The sequence below is a fragment of the Vidua chalybeata genome, chromosome 8 (assembly GCF_026979565.1).
Source record: "Vidua chalybeata isolate OUT-0048 chromosome 8, bVidCha1 merged haplotype, whole genome shotgun sequence".
Taxonomy (NCBI): Eukaryota; Metazoa; Chordata; class Aves; order Passeriformes; family Viduidae; genus Vidua; species Vidua chalybeata.
In genome coordinates this window covers 4,326,590-4,342,982 of record NC_071537.1, presented here as the reverse complement: position 1 = coordinate 4,342,982, position 16,393 = coordinate 4,326,590, and the positions used below count along the sequence as shown (strand labels likewise).

At 40.3% G+C, this 16,393-nt stretch overlaps 1 protein-coding gene across 3 annotated transcripts; it reads left to right on the top strand.

The window, feature by feature from the left end:
* The first annotated feature begins 71 nt into the window (after window positions 1–71).
* ACADSB (acyl-CoA dehydrogenase short/branched chain) lies at window positions 72–14,870 on the top strand. 3 transcript variants are annotated; one of them, XM_053949143.1, is made up of 11 exons: window positions 72–152; window positions 4,226–4,385; window positions 4,659–4,759; window positions 5,241–5,447; window positions 5,894–6,064; window positions 6,553–6,678; window positions 7,053–7,145; window positions 9,197–9,286; window positions 10,778–10,915; window positions 11,701–11,800; window positions 12,498–14,870. In XM_053949143.1, exons 1-11 carry the CDS (start codon window positions 111–113, stop codon window positions 12,566–12,568), a joined length of 1,299 nt encoding a protein of 432 aa, XP_053805118.1. In that variant the 5' UTR covers window positions 72–110; the 3' UTR covers window positions 12,569–14,870. The 3 variants fall into 3 exon arrangements, with proteins under 3 accessions (XP_053805118.1, XP_053805116.1, XP_053805119.1); XM_053949141.1 differs by having other exon boundaries at window positions 81–152; window positions 4,223–4,385; XM_053949144.1 differs by lacking the exons at window positions 11,701–11,800; window positions 12,498–14,870 and having other exon boundaries at window positions 81–152; window positions 4,223–4,385; window positions 10,686–10,867.
* Window positions 14,871–16,393: the final 1,523 nt, after the last annotated feature.

The following is a 16,393-nucleotide window of genomic DNA, read 5'->3' as shown; positions in this document are numbered from 1 at the left end:
GCGCGCGCCGGCGGGAGCGGAGGAGGGGGGGTGTTGGCTCTGACGTCACGGGGGCGGTGGTTCTGACGTCACGCCGGAGGAGGTCCTGACGTCACGGGGAGGGCGCCAAAATGGCGGCGGCGGCGGGAGCTTGGCTGAGGGGCTGCGCGAAGGTGACGCCTCAGGGCGGGATGGGAGAATGGGGACAAGGGAAAGCGACACCGCGTCCTGCTGGGCTCTGGCAGCTCCCGAGCCCGCTGCTGTGGGGCGGGGGGTCTCCGGCCCGGGGCTGGGACGTGTCGGGGTGCAGGGGCAGCTCTGCCAGGCGTGGGGGGGGGGGTGGTGGGGAAAAGTCCCGTTCTCCTTCTGCCCGGCGGGTTTGCGCGTGGAGCGGCGGTGTTGGGTTCGGTGCTGAGGAAAGCTCCTCGTGAAACGGCGGTGGGGAGGGCAGCGCCGCCCGGCAGCAGAGGCGCTCTGAGGCCGCCTTTAGGTAGCGAGCAGCAGAAGGCTCTCCCGGAGGGTGCTGGCCCTGCCGGGGACGGGCACGGCCCCGGGGCTGCCGGAGTTCCTTTGCACACCGCTCCAGGGGTGCCCAGGGTGGGCATTTTGGGGTGTCAGTGCAGGGCCGGGAGCTGCGCTGGGTGATCCCGTGGGTCCCGTTCAGTTCGGAATTTTCTTGGTTTTGCTAAAGGCGCTTGAGGCGCTGGAGGTGTGTTCGAGACACGCGTGGTTTTGCCACGCACGGCGAGACCTTCTCATGTAGCTCCTGTGTGTGTTGTGGCTCTGGAAATAAACTGAAATAAAGATAAACCTACCCTAGAAATAAAGGCAATTTCCCTCCTCTGCTGGGAAATAGGAGCTGTGTGGACACCAGCTGGGATGGACACAGGAGTGGAAGTCACCAAGCCAAGCAAAGTGCGCTGAGGAAAAACATTGCTTTGGGTTTTTTTTCTCTTTATATCTTAATGCTGCTGCCAGGTCCAGCATTAAAAATCTTGTTTTAAGTTGTAAAACAAACAAACAGTTCAGGAGAACTGATCACTAAAGAGCTGAGGTGGAGGTAAGAATTGAGATAAACAGAAAAATCAATGTTATCAGCAACCAATTCTCAAAAGCCTGTGTTTAGTAGGGCAAGCAGTCTGAATCCTGGAGCAGCACAAATCACTACCTACAGAAGAGAAGAGCAGGGGAAAAAAAAAGGCAGGGAAGCAGCAGCCAAGGATTTAAATATACATGCTCTTTAAATAACTGCCTGAAATTAGTGATTCTACATGGCCTCTAAGAAAAAAAAAAGTGCACAATAATGTAATGACTTGATTGTTTATTTAGTTTTTAAATCTAAATGCTGAACTAAAACATAATTTCCACACTGGGCTGTTATTCCTCTGGGACAGCTGTGAGTTGCTGCTCTTTGTGTGGGAGTTGCCAGCATTAATCCCATCCCTTGGGTATATCCCATTGGCTTTAAATCTTTTCAAGGTGACCTTTTTTAGGAATATTCCTTTGCTCCTGCAAAGGAGCAAAGTGTCTCAAACAAGTACTGACCAAAGCATGGTTGATAAATGTCTGAACCTTTGTTTCCCCTGCTGTGGTGGGACACTTTTCCCTGCCACTCTCAGGGAAAGTGATGGGAAGCAGGGAAAGCCTGGGGTGGCTTCAGGAGAGGTATTCCCACATGGCTGTGAGGCTGGTGAGGCCCTGGCACAGGTTGCCCAGAGAATCAATCTCTGGCCACCCCATCCCTGGAAGTGTCCAAGGCCAGTTTGGACAGGGCTTGGAGCACTCTGGGGTAGTGGAAGGTGTCCCTGCCCATGGCACAGGGTGGAACTGGATGAGCTTTAATGTCCCTTCCAGCCCAGATCACTCCATGATTTTATGCTTTACGTTCCCAGTGATTCACCTTATTTGTGCCACCATGGAGGCAAACACTCTTTTCTTTGGGAGTGAAGCAGTGGAAGGAGCAGGAAGTGTGTGTGGTTTGCAGCCCTGTCGGTGCTCAGGAAGCAGCACAGTGTTAAATAGAAATGTGCATGTGTGTGCTCAGGTTTTTCCTTCTCAGCCCCTGCCAAGGACAGACTTGCACAGGTGGATGTTTGCACGCCTGGGTGTCAGGTGACCCCAGCATAGCTGCATGTTCTGCAAATAATCCATTCCTGGCTGACTGCTCCCAGAACATGGTTGCCTGGGGTTTAATCTCTATTAAAACAATGTTTTCTTTATTTTGTGAAGACCCACAGTGACTCCAGTAACTCCATCATCCTTTGAAAGTGTTGCGGCTATTGCTGACCATCCAAATGTATTCATAATTTAGCCCTGCTCACCAGTGGTTGTTTTATGTCACCAGGGGATGTTGAATGTGAATAAACACTGAATTTTCACAGCAATATTTATTTTTATTTTCTCTTTTACCATTTCTGACTGTTTGTTGTTACTGGGTTTTATTTTATGCACAGCTGTTTGTGGCAAAATCAGAATTTCCTTATCACTGGAGACTTCTCCAGAAGAGTTCATGGATGTGTTTTCCATCAGTTCTTCAGCCAGGGAGATTACAAGTGTTGAAAGGCAACATGAAAGAGGGGGAATTATTAGAAGGATCAAAGGAATTTTTACTTCCTGACCCCAGAGCTTCTGCTGCTTTTGGAGGAGTGCTGCTATCACAGTGTGCATTGTGGAATTGCCCTGTGTTCTGTGAGCTAAGCAGGCGCCTGCTCAGGGCACAGCCAGTCTGTTCCTCACTCTGGGGTTCAGAACGAGTGCTGCCAAAAATCTGTGTTGGCAGACACATGTTTTCATGACTTTATGGCCCAGCTGTGTCCCTCCTGGGGGTTTCTGTCAGCAGTTGTCGTGGTGGGACATTTGTGTCTCCACTCTTTAGACTGACATAGCAGAGGTGCCAGAAATCTGAAGCAGAGATCAGCCCCAGAGCGAGCTGGGTTTGGGGAGCTGTGGGAGCAGAACAGAACCATTGTTCTGTCCTGCTCATTTTGAGACACAGTCAAACTGTGCTGCTTTTCAGGAATATGTTTTAGCTACTGCTGGCCCATTAATTAATGCTGGCCCATTAATTTTTGAGCCAGATCCTTTATGCCAACTTCCTTTAAAATCCTAAGGAATTATTCTGTTTGGAAAGCATATTGGCCTTCATACCAAACTTGCTTTCACAAAGCCTGCTGTGAGGTAATTAAGTCTTTTGAACACAATAATTTTTAGGTCTCTAAGGGACAAATGTGTCACATTATCTATGTCCTGACAATCACTGTGTGTAGCTTCCTCCCAAAAGCCCCTGTTCTGTTCATTTTTGTGACTTTTGCCACATATTAATACTATTCCCCACAGTAAAATGCTCAGCTTCTACTCCTTTGGTTGAATAATCAATGCTTCTTGAAATCATTGTAATATATGGTGGACAAATGGGGACCATAAGCATAAATTACTTAGTTTTAGTTTCTTCCCATGCTTTTAAAATAAATCAACCAAATAAGACACATTAATTATTAGTTACACTAGCAATATACTAACTGTGGGATTTTCACTGTATGGAAATGAACTGTACAGAAGCATTCAAATGCCAGGACTTCGTCTAAAAAATGTGTGCTCATTCTGAAAATCATTAAATGAGGATAAGAATTCAGTCTGAATACAGAAATCCACAGTGCAGTTAAAAAGTTAGGCCCTTTCACAGCAAAATGCCAGTAATCCACATGAGGGGCTGTCAGATTGCTTTAGAAACAAGTGTTGCTGGTCCCTAGAAAAGCAGGGAGAAAGTTATTAAAGTTTATTAAAGTTATTTAAGTCATTAAAGTTGATAGGCCTGTAAAACTCATTGTGTATGTTTTATTTACTCTTACCATTTTTGTTACTGAAAGTATTCTGTTGAAATACACACTCACTACTCTGAATATTGCAGTAGACTTGGAAAATCATCTATAAAAGTACATACTATCAGCAGGGTTTATTTGCTGTAAACACTAAAATTGACTAAAAAAAATGCTTGTGCATACATTGTAGAATAACCTTGTGTTAGTAAACTTCCAGAAAGAAAACTGTTTAATGTTGAAAGAAAAGGATATTTTCTTTCAGGGCACAGGGGAGGGGGAGTTTATATTTTCTCAAAAGCTTTCAAGCTGAATATTAGATGTAAGTTATATTTCCTAATTATGTACTGAATAAAAGCACGGGTAAAGTTATATATTGCTGTCTGCATACAAATCTAACTGTTTGCATGTTCTGTATTTGTTGCCAGCAGCTGAGAAGACACATGCCAGCACACTGGGCTCCTTGGAGAGTTTCTCCCTGTGTTTTTAGATCCTCCAAATCAGAACTCAAGCCAAACGTAGCCAATGATGGACTTGTCTATGCTCCACTTCAAACGTTCACCGAAGAGGAGGCCATGCTGAAAGACATGGGTAGCTATTATCTCTGCAGTTAAAATTCAGAAATGTTTTAAGTAGAAGGGATATTTTAGCTTAAAATTTTGTTTTCATCATTTATTTCTAGTCAAATGTTGAGATGTTTTGGGGAAGTTCTGCTTTATGCCTTATGTTGCTTGAGCTCCTTTTTCTTCTGACATGCACAACCTATCAGAAGCACCACATTGCTGTTATATTGATTCCCAAGGAGACTGTTTGTTCATTTATTTATGGAATATTTACATGTTTTCTTTCTTCTCTTCATTGCAGTGACCAAATTTGCCCAGGAACGAGTTGCACCTTTCGTGCAAAAAATGGATGAGAATGCGAAAATGGAAGAGTCCATCGTACAGGGATTGTTTGAACAAGGGGTCTGCACACTTTTACCTAATCTTTTATTTGGAAAGTAACAGCATTTTATGAATCTCTTAACTGTGTCTTGTTCAGATTTTTTAGATGAAAAGATTGAGGGATATAATTCAAATGAACTAATGAATCATTAAAAATTTTGGAGTTGTCAATCACATGAGAATGTTCTTTACAGCATTATCACTCTCCATCTTTTACTGTAATTTTTTTTTCCATCTCCCCCATACCACATACTTCACCTTATCTTTTAGTTCCTTGTCTTCCCTCCCTCAATTTTTTTTTAATTGGATAAGCATAAGTGGATGCTGGAAAGGCCATGACTCCAAGTGTTGATGGAGAAGAAAAACAGGAGTCCTCTCTGCCTTACTGGGCAGCCATGAAGACTTTCATTGCCAAAATCCTGATGCTCATTCCTGGATTCAATTTTAGCCTTTCCAACTATCAGGGCCAACAAATTTATCCATTTGCACCTTTCCATTTCAGCTGATGAGTATTGAGCTTGGGGAAGAATATGGAGGAACTGGAGCTTCATTTTTTTCAATCATATTAGCAGTGGAAGAATTGGCCAAAGTTGATCCAGCTGTGGCTCTTGTGTGTGAACTCCAAAACACTCTAACAAATAAGTTGTTTACCACCTATGGGACAGAAGAACAAAAGAGAACTTACCTGCCCAGGGTGTCCAAAGATACAGTGAGTCAAAGTCTTACTTGACCTAACTATTGAAATTATATTATTGTTTAGTAATGTTAGTGGGGATTTTCTTTTTTCAGTGGCTATTGTGTGTCTGCAGCTCTGGAAAATATGTGTGAACTTTGAAACACTGGTTAGAGCTGAGATCTGTGGTGATATAGATACATCCTGTCATCAGTAGCTGAGAGGTAAAAGTGGAAAGGCACTTATTAGTTTCATTAAAATTTAATTTACTGTGGAAAAGAACTGTAAAGCAGTTGACTTTGAGAGATGTGTAATTACACAGTGTTTCTATTCTTAATCTTCATAGCTGAAACTCAGTTACTTTAATGCAGTAGGTTAAAATGTCTGAATTTAAGAGACTTGTGCTGGCTTATAAGTATTTTCCTTGTAGGATTTATTTATATTTGTGAAAGTTAAATTGGCTTTTTCCCTTCCCTTGACAGTTAGGGAGTTTCTGTCTTTCGGAGGCTGGGTCTGGCAGTGATGCTTTTTCCTTGAAGACTCGAGCTGAAAAGAAGGGAGACTACTACATTATCAATGGCTCAAAGATGTGGATTAGCTTAGCAGAAGATGCAGGAGTTTTCTTTGTCATGGCAAATACAAACCCATCCTCAGTAAGTTGCTACAGAATTCTTGCATTTGAGTGACAGATGCTGATATATGAAACTGTGGATTTTATAGTAATAATCTGATGTTAGAGGTTAATATTCTGTGCACCTTTTCCTAGCTGACTGCAAACCTTTAAAAATATTTCCCAACAAAACTTGAGAACTTGGTGAGTAATTTAATAAATTCCTCCAACCAGGGAAATTAAATATGTCAGGATCGTGGTTGCTTAGATGAAGAGCACAGCACTGGTGGTGTTCTGAGTAACAGGACTCATCCTTATGTTTTTCCATCCTTTCTGACTTAGCTGACAAGTTCCTGTTGTTAAAAAGCAAAATGGAAAACAAAAAAGTATTTTATAGTAAAATATGTCCAGTAAAAAATCACATAGCTGAATATGCAAGAATCAGGTTTGTGCCCAGTCTGGATGTAGGTAGTAGATTTTGAGGGATATTGGTATGAAACCCAGTTTTTGATTATTTTTAATTTCCCCCAGGGCTACAGAGGAATTACATGCTTCGTAGTGGATCGCAACACAGAGGGGCTTCACGTGGGGAAAAAGGAGGACAAGCTGGGAATCAGAGCATGTTCCACCTGCCCAGTCACCTTTGACAACGTGAAGGTATTGTAAGTTCAGCTCTTGAAGCTAAATTTGTGTACAACTGGAACCTGGCCACACATAAGGAAAGAATATTGACTAAGTTCCCTATTTTTTTCCCCTTAGACACACTGATTGTTGGGCATATTTCAGCATCTTCCTTCCGCAGAAGTCTAGAGAGGGGTTGGATTTCTTAAATTTTGGTGTAGTTTTTTTCCTCTGTCATCAGTTTATAGCCATGTGAATCTGAGAATGCTCTAATCAGGTATCCTAGGAATCAAACTGTGGTTTATGTTTTATGCCTTCACTTACGAGGAACAATTGATAAAACTTGTGAACCCTTTTAGTAATTTCAAAGCAGAATAGAACAAGAATAATTGGGTGGTTTTATTTTTTAGGTTCCTGAGAGCAATATCCTGGGAGAAGTTGGCCAAGGCTATAAGTATGCCATTGGAATGCTCAATACTGGCAGGATAGGGATTGCTGCACAGGTGGGTGATGTGGTTTGTTACTGAGCACAGCCAGGATATAATTTGAGTTTGGCCTGAAATGTGTGGAATATTTAAAGCTGTTTAGAAAATACTTTATTAAAAGCTCGAGTGCCACTAGATGTCACTGTTCCCGTAGCAAAGTTACAGCAAAGGTGGGAACAACTGCCAGTGGGAAAATTCTCCTGTGGTGACATAAGCAATAGACTTCAAAAACATTAAATGGCAATTAGCTTGTCTTTGGTCGTTAACTTATTGCTACTGAATTTTTCCCATTCTTGTCTTCCACTATGAAAATTCATTTTACAAAGAAAACTAACTTTGGAAAATTTAACACACTGAAATGTATAATATTAATGCTTCCAGCTGGGATTGTATAGGGCTGGCAAATGTAACCTAGTGCTAACTGATGTTTTCCCAACAAATTATTTTTAAAAGTCTACTTATTTTAAAAATAAATGTGATTTTCTCTAGCAGAACTGTTCCAGTTCATTGTTGTGTTTGAAAATTGCACTGTATGGCATCTTAGGGGAAAATATTTAATGACCTTGGAATTATTTCAAAATGTTGTATTTTGCTATAAAGTCAGTGTGGATTTCAGAATGCTGCTGATCTCAGTGGAAATCAGGTTCAGACCCAGAATAAAATTACTTGTGATAAGTTTTTATATTTTTACTTTGCTTTTGAAAGTAATCTTTTCTTTGGTTGTACTTTGTTGTGCAATATTTCTGTACTACCAATCTCCTTTATCTTTTGCCCTGGTTTGCAGACAGACCAGAAGAAATCCTCTCCATGAAATTGAGGTTTTCCACATACACTATGCTGATAATTGGGCTGACTTTTCCATCATTTCTAAAGATTACCTCTGATTAAACTTTGTCTGATATGGCATTTAAAAAAGGGCTGTGGGCCCTATTGTTCCCAGAGATATAAATAATAAAAAGACTCTGGCAGTAAAATACATGGTCTGGATTTTACTCTTAATTACTCCAAGTTACACCTTAATTAAAAGTTAAGGTCAGGTAGTTGTTACATCTTAATTACTGCCTTCTTGGCACCTTCAAATTAAGAGAAATGGACCTGACAAGAACAGCAGCTCTAAAGCCCTGTGGTACTGAGTTTAGTTTTGCAGTAGTAATAGTTTTAAAAGATAATGAAGATCTTATAAAATGTAATTGTGGCTTTGAAAACAGTTTCAGATGGTTTTAGTGCAAGGCAGCTGCAATATTATTACAGGTGCTGAAGTTGATGTACTTTGTTCTTATAATTTATATAAGGAGATGACAAATCTGATAATGGGGCTGATTAGCAGCAGACTGCAATATTTTCTTTTAGTGTTTTCCTATGTATCATTTTTTTTATTTTTGTACATCATTAAATGTAGTTTTCTAAGCTGTCTGATGTGACACTTTACTGCTTCTGCCTTTGTGGAAAGACAAAATTGATTTAAATTCTTCTACAATTGTTCTGCAGAGTTGGAAGATAGTGCAAGAAATGTTATCTCTCCTTCCACTCAGCTAGGTTTCTAAGTTCTGAAATAAATTGCTAATTCTGGCAACTCAGTCTGGTGTCCTCTAGAAAATGAGAAATTATTTTGCTTATGAAATTAGTTTTGATTAATCATTCAGATTATTTTTCCTTTAATAGGGTAATGCAGATCTGTAGACCTTCAGTTTACAGTCATTTTCTTATGCAATTACGAATTTTCCAAAAAACCAATATTTTTGCAATTACAGTTGACCCATAAGTTTTGTTCAAAAAATGAGTGGTAGTGTTTTCACAAATACTTGCCTGTGGTAAGAAATGGGCATGTAATAGATTTGTTCCTCAAACTTTTCTTTATTATAACTCACCTCAGTTTGTGTGATAACTGTAAAATTCTGGCTCCTAGGATTCTCTATACAAGTTTTAGCAATTACTTGGTAGGAAGAAAACAACTTTTCTCCTGGATACCGACCTGCCTGACCAGATGATGACCAATTTTTATCCTCTCCATTAGGTGCATTCAATAATTCAATTATTTTTTTTTACCATATACTTATTTTTCCTTACAGATGTTAGGCCTGGCCCAGGGGTGCTTTGACCGTACAGTTCCCTACACAAAGGAGAGAGTCCAGTTTGGGAAAAGCGTGTTTGATTTCCAGGTACTTGTTAATGTTAATGTTTCCTCCAAGAAAGAACAGTGACCACAATAAACAGTAAAATTAATATTATGATTTGCATAATTCATGTTCTACTTCACGTTTTGTCTCTCCTCCTCAATATTTGAGAATTAATCTGCCGTGTAAAATTCAGCAAGTGCCACACAAATAATTTAAAACTTAAAAATATCATTGAAAAAAATTATAATATATATTATATATATAAATAATATTATATAAAAATATATTCCTTTTGCTTGATAATTTATTGACATTCTTTGAAAATAATACACATGGATCTCCCTTCTGATTTTAATGTCACACTACACTGAATGTGCTCCAGTTTTTATACCCTTTCATGAGGTGTAGGGGAAGGGCTTTTTCTGGAGACACTAGAAATGATAAAAAGATGAGGAAAACTGATTGAATTATTAGATTTCCTGTGTTGTACAAAGACATTTAGTTTTCATTATAATATCTGTTTCTTACAGCGAAAAAGACTCTTTGTTGCAAAAATGATGTATAGTTTAATAAGGAAGATACATAACTGTAATTACTCTGGTAATTTTCTTGTTAAAAGAAACCTACATCTCAGCTGAAGAGAAGGAACATTAGCACTACTCATAATTTATGCAAATTTTAGGAAGCACTCATAGATACCTAGGAAATGATTGGAACTACGTCTTTAGAATGGGAAATGGAATTTATAATTGCCAAATCATTTTGGTATTTTGACCTGCCTATATATTTCTGCAGATCTGAGAGAACGGTGTTAATGTTCTAATAAGATGAAAGATTTCATTGTGTTTTAGACTACTAAATGTTCATTTTCAATGATCATAATATTTGGGTGTTCTTAAATAAACCCATTCTTCTGTAATACCGTTCAGATGTGAGCTCCATCACCTCTTTCCTTCCCCTTGAAGCCATTCCTCAGTCATGTCCCCTGTACCTTTAAGCTGCTTCTAAATTTTGTCTTGTGCCTCTGGGACAAGGAAAGGAGTTGTCACCTTCCTAGTTTTCCACTTCTATTTAAGAAATATTTGTTTACAAGTCTTCCTTGGCTGAGCTCATTAGGGAACCAGACCTGGTTTAGTCTCAATGAACAGCTGCAGAATGAAAACACAGCTCTGACTTCCTCATGCCTTTGTAACCCCGAGGAGGATGTTAAAATAGGGATAAAATTATCCTTTATATTCCTGGGTTTATAAAGGTAACCCTCTGTCCAGCCAGTCAGGCAGAAAGAAGCCCAGTGCTCCTGAATCCAAGAACAGGATAGGGGAAAATAGGACTGCAGTTCCTGAGAGCACTTCAGGGGCTCAAGAGTTTTCCCAAGCTCTGTCGATAAACACAGAAGGAGCACGGAATTCCTTCCCACCTGGATCTCTTGTTTTTATTTTAGAGTGCAGGTGCATTCCGTGGTGAGCAGAATGGTTGTTGCTGGGAGCTCCAGTGGGGCTGTGGCTCTGTCTGAGTGCTGTGGTGCCGTTGCAGGGGATGCAGCACCAGATTGCCCAGGTGGCCACGCAGCTGGAGGCAGCCAGGCTGCTGACCTACAACGCGGCGCGGCTGGCGGAGGCGGGCAGGCCGGCCATCAAGGAGGCCAGCATGGCCAAGTACTTCACTGCTGAGGTACCTGAGCTCCCTCACTCCAGGCCTTCATCCCACTGCTGCTAAAGCTCCTTCTGTTACAGTGTGAACTCGTAATTCATCTTGGCTGTGAAATCTCTGCGTGTACTTTTATCCCTGGAGGTGTTCGAGGCCAAGTCGGATGGGGCTTGGGGCTACCTGGACTAGTGGAAGGTGTCCCTGCCCATGGCAGGGGAGTTGGAATCAGATGAGTTTTAAGATCCACTCCAACCCAAACCATTCTGTGTTTTTCAGTCCATGCATAGTATCTGAAGTAAGTCACCAAAAAATTAGCTGCTCATGCCCCTAAATAAAATTTTTAAAACCAACCAACAGCACTAAAAGAGGAAAGTGAATTAACACTTTCACTTACCAAGAAAGATTTCATTTTCTCAGAAATCTTATTGTGGCATGAGAAGTGACACTGTAAAGAGTTCATTTGTGACCATTTCAGCTCTGCTGGTCACATCTGTGAGTCTTAGAATGACTCAAAACTGGATGACTTTTCCCTCTTTGCAATTGCTGTCTTGCATACCACTGCTGGTCTTTTGCACAGAGCAACATAGAAACTATTGCTGTAACAATTAGTGAAGTCCTGATGTCCTCTGATTTATGTTGTTTTTATCCTAAAACGGCTTGCTGAAGATGAATACCAAAATATCCATCCTTCTTCCCTCCTGTTCTAGTCACTGCTGTAGTCCCTGTTTTGTTATTAATTAGGTACAAAGTGTAAGTTTTACTATCACTGTCTGAAGTTGAATCCTGTAACTCTGAAACTCTTTTCATAGGTTGCAACACTGACAACCAGTAAATGCATTGAATGGATGGGAGGTGTTGGATTCACCAAAAATTACCCAATAGAAAAGTATTACCGTGACTGCAAGATCGGTGAGTGCCACTTTCTTACCAAGTGTCTCGTGTAGCTTTGGTGCTTCTAAAGTTTGAGGAAGAAGGGCTGGCTTTTTTCCTCAGGATATTTTTCCTTGAAATTATATCAACACTAATTCAAAGGCTCAGATATAAAACTTCAGGTATAAATAAATGTATGTACCTGCAAGGCTAGTTAAAATATTTCATTAGATACCAACAAAATATGGACACAAACACTGTGTCCATTTCTATTAAGAAAATTTCTGGGAAAAAAAAAAGAAATGAAAATACCTCATTGTCTTTAAGATTTGAATCCATGTGGAGTTTTCTTTTCAAGGCTTTCTTGTTTATCAGGATAATCCTTGGACACAACAGTTTGATATTTTTAACAACATTACCCTTTTGCTTTTATTATAACAGCGTTTGGAACTTCTTCATTTTTCTTGGCTATTTAAGACTTTCTTTTCAGGAAAATGTCTTTGCATCATATGAATGTCTTGTTGCTAACCAGAAAAGTGCTTTCATTGTTACAGTTAATAAAATAGAAACATTTATATTATATAAATAATTACAATTCTGTGCTACTACTTGCACAGTAAAGCTTCATTTCATAATTGTAAAGGTTCTCACTGGAACTTCAGGATGATATTTTGGTCTCTCTTCATAAACTCACAGTGGATTTAGAGTCTACTAATTTGTTTTCTTCTCATTTCAGGTACAATATATGAAGGAACTTCAAATATCCAGTTGAGCACAATTGCAAAATTCTTAGCACAAGAGTACTGAAACCATAAGGACTTTCTTGATGCTGTATAAAAATTATTTCCCTGAACACTGATTGTAAATCTATTTGTAATTACAGAAGGCATTGATGACATCATAAATAAGAATACACCATCACAGTGAAATCATAGGGAAAACCATGAATTCCCCATTTCAGGAGAGGGAGTGATTCATGTGAAATCATGAATTCCACATTCAAATCCAAACTTCTTCCTGCCTGAGACACTTCCAAGCACTGGATTTAGCTCCCTTAGGTCATGCCAGCAGTTCATCTCCACTTGGAGATTTCAGAGTGAAAACAAAGGAATCCAAATCCCTGGCATTTCTGTTGATCCACCTGGGAGAAGGGACTCTCCACGAGCAGCAGAGCTGGTGTGGGGAGTGGAGCTGCAGTTGGGTTGTGCTGCCTGCACTAGCATGGGGTGCAAAGAGGGGGAAGTGGTGGTTTCCTCTCTCCCAGGTGGAATGATGTCTGTGGAGCTGCTGTAATTGGAGTCATTTTTATAGCAGCCCTCAGTGTGTTCTTAAGGATATCTTTGTAATTAAGCCCTTGCAGCCCCAATTTGTACTCCTGAAAGGTGGATAATATCCACCTCCCTTTCCAGCCTTCTCAGCTGTTAAGGGTTTTAATCTAAGAGCCTATTTATAGTTCTCCTTTCATAAAAGGTTGAGTTGAAATCTTCCTGAAACGGGGTTAAAAAAGCTCTAGTAGTTCTGCAAAAGGACAGATATAAGCTGGGTAATGGGAGTGCTGTGATTCTACCTCACAGTGGCCTTTCCACATTCAATGCATTTCACAAACTTTGAAGAGAGGCACTGTTAATTTGCAGCCTAGAATTCCTTGCTCCTGGAAGTTAGTGGTTCTCTAGCACCGTTTTTCTCCCTTTTTTAAGAGAGAAAAAAGGGCAGGGGGTTGGGAAGTATTTGCTTTTTTTATTTGTCTCTGTTTACTCTAAAATTAGACATTTTATTTACAGCAGAAACCTCTTCAGTGCTGGAGAGCTAATTAACTAATAATCAAGAGACAGGAAGCTTAATATATGAAAAATCATCCTAATTGCTGTAATTGGCAATCTGTTTCAAGTGTTTTGGGGAGGGAAGGATTGGTTTTCTGGTTTTGGCTGACTTAGAGGAATCTCATTTTTAAAGCTTGCCTTTCACTGATGATTCACTCTGAGTGGAGCTTAGAACATTACAGGCTGAGACTCCCAGAGGATTTCCTAGCAAAACCAGGGCAAGTGACACTTAACAAGTGGGATTTGTAAAACAAGCAGTGCCTTAGACAAAGAAACAAGCAAGGATGAAAAGCACTATTAAAAAGTTCTCTGACTTCAAAGGGAAGTAACTGCTTTAGTAAATTAATCCCTCTATGTGCATACTTTGCCTGTTAATGGGCAAAGAATTATTGTGGTGATTATCCTTATGCCAATAAAAAATGCCCCTCCCATATCAGTTTGATCAAGAGCTTTGAGATTTACAAAAATACAAGAGTAGGAAGGTAGACTAGATAGTTTCTGAAGTTTTCTTCTAGCAATATTATTATTAATCATTATCTTTATTAATACACTTCAGATTTGCTTGCAGGCTTTCTTTCAGCTGAATTGAAACAGCTGAGGAAATTCAGATTAGAATTAAGACTACAGACATCACAACACTTAACTACAGTTATTCTGCTCAACACAGTCTGTCTGTGAATCCAAAATAATCATAACCACACTGCAAAATGCTGGGGTTAGGGCTGATTACTGTGCTGAGTTGTGGCAAGGTGAGGCAGCCCTTGGCTGCTGAGGTTTAATCTGCTTTACTCACGTGAGTGTCCACAGACAGCAGGGTTTGGTTTTTGCTGTGATCTCCTGGTTTGAGACACTCTCAGCTTGGCATCTGCAGTTTTGTGTGAGACTGAGGACTGGCAATACTTAACTGATTCAATACAGTGCCAGAAGCAAACCCTTTGTGGAGGAAAGTGCAGAGCTCTTTGAAGGACTGTTAAGGGCTGGATAACCAGGATTATGTAAAAAGACTCTCTTTGTGTAGAGCTGTGTCAGGTATCCATTTGAAAAAATAACCAGGGGAAAATGAGATTAATGTGATTCCTCACAGTCTGATATGGGATGCCTGAGTCCAGGAAACAACCTGAACATCCTCAGCAGCAATTCAACAGTAGCTGATGAGCTTTTTTTTTCTCAATAAAGCAAGGTCAAGCCTTTAACTAATGTTACAGCTGTAAATATTTCATGTCTTTGTTATGTATGCTGTATTTTGTACACAGTTTTGAAAGAAATAAATAATGTATTGTATTTGTATACACAGTTCTGTGGAGGAGTATGTGCACAAATCAATTCCAGCCCCTGAGTAACTTTCCTTGCTGTTTTAAGAGGACAGGTACCTGTGTGCAGAGCACTGGCTACTCTGGTCGCTGATTCTGGGGAGAGTCACAGAATGGTTTGGGTTGGAAGAAACCTTAAATCCCACCCCTGCCATGGGCAGGGACACCTTCCACTATCCCAGGGTGCTCCAAGCCCTGTCCAACCTGGCATTATTTCCTCCCCTCAATTCCATTGCTGCTCTGAACTCAGATGTTTGGTTAGGAATGAGAATTGCTCTGCTGTTGTCCAGGAGCTGTTTAGAGCTGCCTGTGCTCCCCAGCCCTTGTTCTGCTTTGGGACAGGCATTTTTGGGTGGTCATAAATGGCAATTCTACATTTGGCACTGTGGGCACAGGCTGCAGAACTGGTGTGGGCAATGCTGGGAGGCTTTTTGGGCTTTTAAGCTGCTTTATCTCCTCAAGATGTATTTTATTAGTGACTTTTCCCTTTTTATGCCCTTAGTCCATCCAGTCTGTTGTCCTGGAACAGCAACTTCAGTATCAAATGTTGCACGTGAGCTTCCCTGGTTAGAAGAAAAGACCTGTTTTGAGAATGTATTAAAAAGTGCCTGAATTTTGGTTTTGACTTGATACAATGCTAATCTTGTGTATCAGTTCATGGTTCTCTAATAATATGTCATTTAAAATTGTTACCAGATCTTGCAGGGTTTGTACCAGGAGAGAAGCCCTGTCAGGTTTCTCTAGTTCTGTTCTGGTTGGTGATCAAGGCAGATTTCCACAGAAGGGTTTAATCACTACTTGGGAAATACTCAAATGCAACATTTTATATCATCTTTTCTATGCTGTTTTTCTTTCTTTCTTATTTTCTTTTCCCCACGTAAAGATTGTGTTAGAAAAGGCTTACATGAGCTACAGAGTTATTGTTCTTCGGGAGCCTTTTGCTATGTAAAGACTTTTCTAATTAACATGTTATTGCATTTCCACTTGAAAATCTTTTGGTGAGAGACACATTTCAAGTTCTTCTACCAAGCTAAGCTCTATTAGAAGCCCAGTCTGTTTTGAAAGCAGCTGTCTGACTTCCCTGAGCTGGTACTGGATACACAAAAGCTGAAGAAATGCTTTTCCTCAGCCCCAGAATGTATTCAGGCTAACTGGAAATTACCAGTGTGTTCTCTAATAGCTTGTTTATTGTTCAAAGGAACATGCAGCGTACACTGTAACATTTTTTTTCTGGTGAAATATTTAGAAATATAAATCAAAAATATGTGCAGTCTCACTAGACAGTAATAGCGTTTTATATATTTTGTCTTTCAAGATCATTTGGATTTACATCTTTCTGAAGCTATTCTCTCTCTCTCAGTAACTGCAGAGCTGCTAACACTGGAGGACTTAGACAAACTAAAAAAAAGTCAAGTTTTTAGTGACTCCTTTTTAGTGAGGGTAAAGAGGGGCTGTTTGCTGCCTTCAGTCAGGGACAGTCAGCCAAATCCCAGGCAATGACC

Excerpts from the sequence above, each read along its gene's own strand:
- ACADSB (XM_053949141.1), top strand. The coding sequence starts at position 111 with ATGGCGGCGGCGGCGGGAGCTTGGCTGAGGGGCTGCGCGAAG. Across the intron at positions 6,065-6,552 it reads CAAATACAAACCCATCCTCA|GGCTACAGAGGAATTACATG; the intron begins GTAAGTTGCTAC and ends AATTTCCCCCAG. Across the intron at positions 9,287-10,777 it reads AAAGCGTGTTTGATTTCCAG|GGGATGCAGCACCAGATTGC; the intron begins GTACTTGTTAAT and ends GTGCCGTTGCAG.